At 60.9% G+C, this 3907-nt stretch overlaps 1 protein-coding gene across 1 annotated transcript in view; it reads left to right on the top strand.

Annotated features, from left to right (window-relative positions):
* Window positions 1–3091, top strand: part of FLNA (filamin A) — a 22791-nt gene extending 19700 nt beyond the window's left edge. Inside the window, exons 42-47 of the mRNA XM_027767677.1 lie at window positions 11–126; window positions 662–794; window positions 1455–1631; window positions 1788–2006; window positions 2090–2293; window positions 2595–3091. Of these exons, the coding sequence (XP_027623478.1) occupies window positions 11–126; window positions 662–794; window positions 1455–1631; window positions 1788–2006; window positions 2090–2293; window positions 2595–2782 (1037 nt within the window). The 3' untranslated portion in view covers window positions 2783–3091. The remainder of the gene's footprint in view (window positions 1–10; window positions 127–661; window positions 795–1454; window positions 1632–1787; window positions 2007–2089; window positions 2294–2594) is intronic.
* Window positions 3092–3907: the final 816 nt, after the last annotated feature.

Genomic DNA, 3907 nt, shown 5'->3' with positions numbered 1-3907 from the left:
CCCTTCCCAGGTTACTACGAGGTCTCAGTCAAATTCAACGAGGAGCACATCCCTGACAGCCCCTTCGTGGTGCCTGTGGCTTCTCCGTCTGGCGATGCCTGCCGCCTTACTGTTTCTAGTCTTCAGGTGAGGCACTGAGAGAAACCGCCCACCGGGGCTCCTGGGCCCGGCCAGACCAGAGCCCCCTCAAACAGCAGGCCTTGACCTTGTGTCGAGTGACCCATCCAGACTAGCGCTGGGTACTGGGCCTCTGCTCTGGCCGGGCGCAGCCCACGCTTGGGGTCGGCAGGAAGTGCTCTGCCCGCCGCATGGAGTTTTTCTCGTGTCTCAGGTCTAAAGGCTTTGAACAGAAGCCTGTGCCCCTTGAGCACCAGGGCTGAGGTGTAAAGAGGGACAGCCTGCCAGGGATGGGTGCTGCCCACAGGGGGGAGCCGCCCTCTCTTCCTGTTGCCCAGGTGTGTGTGACTGAGTGGGAGGCTGGGGCGCAGGGGGCTGTGGGTGTGTGTGTGCCTGTGGCTTTCTGCTCCTTGCAAATCAATGGCTCTCCCTCTTTAAACCAAGTTGGACGCCAAATGGGTAAGTGCCTCATAGTGGGCCTCCTACTTCTCTTGCCCTACCTAGCACCTGCCACCCCATCTAACCACGTTTGCTATGCTTCCAGGAGTCAGGGCTAAAGGTCAACCAGCCAGCCTCTTTTGCAGTCAGCCTGAACGGGGCCAAAGGGGCGATCGATGCCAAGGTACACAGCCCCTCAGGAGCCCTGGAGGAGTGCTATGTCACAGAGATTGACCAAGGTGAGGTCCTGTCCCTGTCTGGGCCACCCAGCCATCTGCCCTAGTCCTGCCTGAGGCGTGCCCAGCTGGCTGGAAGCAGGGTGAGAATATGAAAGGAAGGCACAGATTCTGTACACAGATGAGTCGGGGCACCAACACCTGGATCCTCTTGTGCAGGCAGGATAGAGATGCAGCCTCCAGAGGAAGAGACTCAAAGTCAAGCTGCAGGGCTGGCTGGCCTGTAGCCCAAGTGCTGTACATGCAGACAGGTGTGAGGTGGCCCCAAGGGTTCAGAGGAACCCAGAGGCTTCTTTCACAGCCTAGTCCTGCCCCTTTCTCACTGTGGGACCTGAAATGAGGTCCCACCTGTCTCTAAGCTCCAGTACATGTGTGGCTATGTGCTCACAGGGATCTTTCTCAGGAGGCGGTGAGTTAGGTGCTTTACTTGTGAAAGGTTTCGGCCCAAGTGAACCTCCATAGCGGGCTACTTGGGGTCGAAAGGTTCAGCCCTCAGCCTTGGGAGGTCTGCATTGCCCGGTGTGGGTGCCTGACACAGCCCTGGAAGCAGCAAACTAGCCCCCCGCAGGACTGCTGAGCTGGTGCTGCTGGCTGAGGGCATGGTAAGGCCAGGGTCATCTGCTCAGAGGGACCCTGGCCCATGCGTGCCCTTCTGCTCCTCAGATAAATATGCTGTACGCTTCATTCCACGGGAGAATGGCGTCTACCTGATTGACGTCAAGTTCAATGGCACACACATCCCAGGGAGCCCCTTCAAGATCCGAGTTGGGGAGCCTGGGCATGGAGGAGACCCAGGCCTGGTATCTGCCTATGGAGCAGGCCTGGAAGGCGGCATCACGGGTAGGTCCGTGGGTGGTGGGGCTCCAGGTATGGTCACAGCTGCCAGAGTCCTGCCTCCAAGTTCTTGGGGACAACAGAAGGCATGTGGGGGTGACAGCCTGTGCCAGGGGGCTGAGAACTAGGAAGCTGGCTCTGCCTGACCTGTCATGCTCCCAGGGAGCCCAGCGGAGTTCATTGTGAACACAAGCAATGCAGGCGCCGGTGCCCTGTCAGTGACCATCGATGGCCCCTCCAAGGTGAAGATGGACTGCCAGGAGTGCCCAGAGGGCTACCGTGTCACCTATACCCCCATGGCACCTGGCAGCTACCTCATTTCCATCAAGTATGGTGGCCCCTACCACATTGGGGGCAGCCCTTTCAAGGCCAAAGTCACAGGTGAGCCTAGGACCAGGCTGCTGCCACCCGCCACATGCCCAGCACTCTAGGTGCCTCTTAGCCACACCTACTCTGCCCCACAGGCCCCCGTCTCGTCAGCAACCACAGCCTCCATGAAACGTCATCGGTGTTTGTGGACTCCCTTACCAAGGCTGCTGGTGCTCCCCCGCATGGGACCCTAGGCCCAAGTCCTGCCGATGCCAGCAAGGTGGTGGCCAAGGGCTTGGGGCTGAGCAAGGCCTATTCAGGCCAGAAGAGCAGCTTCACAGTTGACTGCAGCAAAGCAGGTGGGCAGCCTGAGCCCCAGCTCTGACCCCAGCCTTCTGGAAAGATGAGACCAGAAGTGACAGACTGGCAACAAGGGACAATAGTGACTCCCTTTGGGCTGGGGCTGTCGCTCGTAGAGGTGCCTCCATCTGGGCCTCCTGGCATCTGCCCCCACTCCCCATAAAAGGCCTTGCACGAGCTGGAGTTTCCCATGCTGGCTAGAGAGGGGAGGGTGCTGGCAGCCATGTAGAAGGGCTATAGAGGGAGAGGTGTGGAAAGGGAGACGCTGGGGCCTGTAACAGAAGTTCCCTCGGACCTTAGGTAACAACATGCTGCTGGTCGGAGTCCACGGCCCCAGGACACCATGTGAGGAGACCCTGGTGAAGCATGTGGGCAGCCGGCTCTACAGTGTCTCCTACCTGCTGAAGGACAAGGGGGAGTACACGCTTGTGGTCAAGTGGGGTGACGAGCACATCCCGGGCAGCACCTACCGTGTTGTGGTGCCCTGAATCTGGTGCCCATACCAGCTGCTCCCATGATGAAAAGTGCCCCCACACCTGCCCCACTACCCAAGCAGCCCCCCCCTCCGCCCTGGCCCCCCCGGCCTGCCCCACCCCCCTGTCTTTGCGGCCCCCCTCGCCCTGTGCCCTGCTCACCTGCCTCCTCCAGCCAGCCGCCAGCCTCTGGGCTTTCACTGGGGCTGGGGGAGTGACTGGGTGGCACTGCCTGTCTCCTGGGAGGGGCGAGGGTGGGGGTCCTGCACAACCACCTGCTCGTTCTCTTCCCCAGCTGAGAGGAATAAAGTTTTGCTTCCATTCTCCTGTGAGTGGCTGTAGCTTCGCGGGGGTGGGGTTGCGGGTGGGGGTGGGTTCAGCCCACTACCCCGTAACTGAGGGGCCCCAACTACACTTCCCTCCTCTCTGCCTCCCCTACTTCAAGCCACTGCAGGGCGAGGGGACTGTAGCACCCCCAGAATGGAGCCCAGGAGGCAGAGTGCACTGGGTGGGGTGGGGTCAGGAGGCTCCCGGTGGAGGGCGCTCTAAGCACTCCTAGCACAGCAGTCCCCGCGAGCAAGGGCCCCTGCCCCCAGGGACAGGCTGTGGGTCTCCTTCCAGGACAGCTTTCTGGCCCCGCCCTCATCCTCAGATGGCCTTGCGGTGGCGCCACGACTATAGGTGCGTGGGAGCCGTTGTGGCCCCTTGTCCAGCATCCCCACCCAGGGGACCCTCCACCAACTCCTGCATCTCACCTTCACAACACAAAACGAAGGCCCTGGGTTTTGGTGTCATGACATCACTGCAGCCCTCACCCAAATCCCTGCCAGGGACACCACCACGATGGTGGCCTGCGGACAAAGGCCACAAGGCGAGTCTGTCCGGGCCAAGACTTCACTTTCAGGCCAGTCCTGCCTCAGTCCCCTGGCACCTGACGTGCCACCCCCTCTCCCTACTGGGAGCGCTCGGGCCACCATGACCCCAAATCCAGACCTGTGGCCCAAGGCCAGGCTCAGTAAGGGCAAGAGCAGGGGGACAGGAGAGCAAAGCTGCACTGCCTATGGCCGAGCCCTCCAAACACTCTGGATCCACGTCCTACTCGCCAGTGTTGGGGATGGGGGACAGTAAAATGGCACTGGG

This window comes from Tupaia chinensis, unplaced genomic scaffold, assembly GCF_000334495.1.
Source record: "Tupaia chinensis unplaced genomic scaffold, TupChi_1.0 Scaffold144382_1, whole genome shotgun sequence".
Taxonomy (NCBI): Eukaryota; Metazoa; Chordata; class Mammalia; order Scandentia; family Tupaiidae; genus Tupaia; species Tupaia belangeri.
Note: the sequence above shows the minus strand (reverse complement) of the source record. Positions and strands in the feature narration are given on the sequence as shown.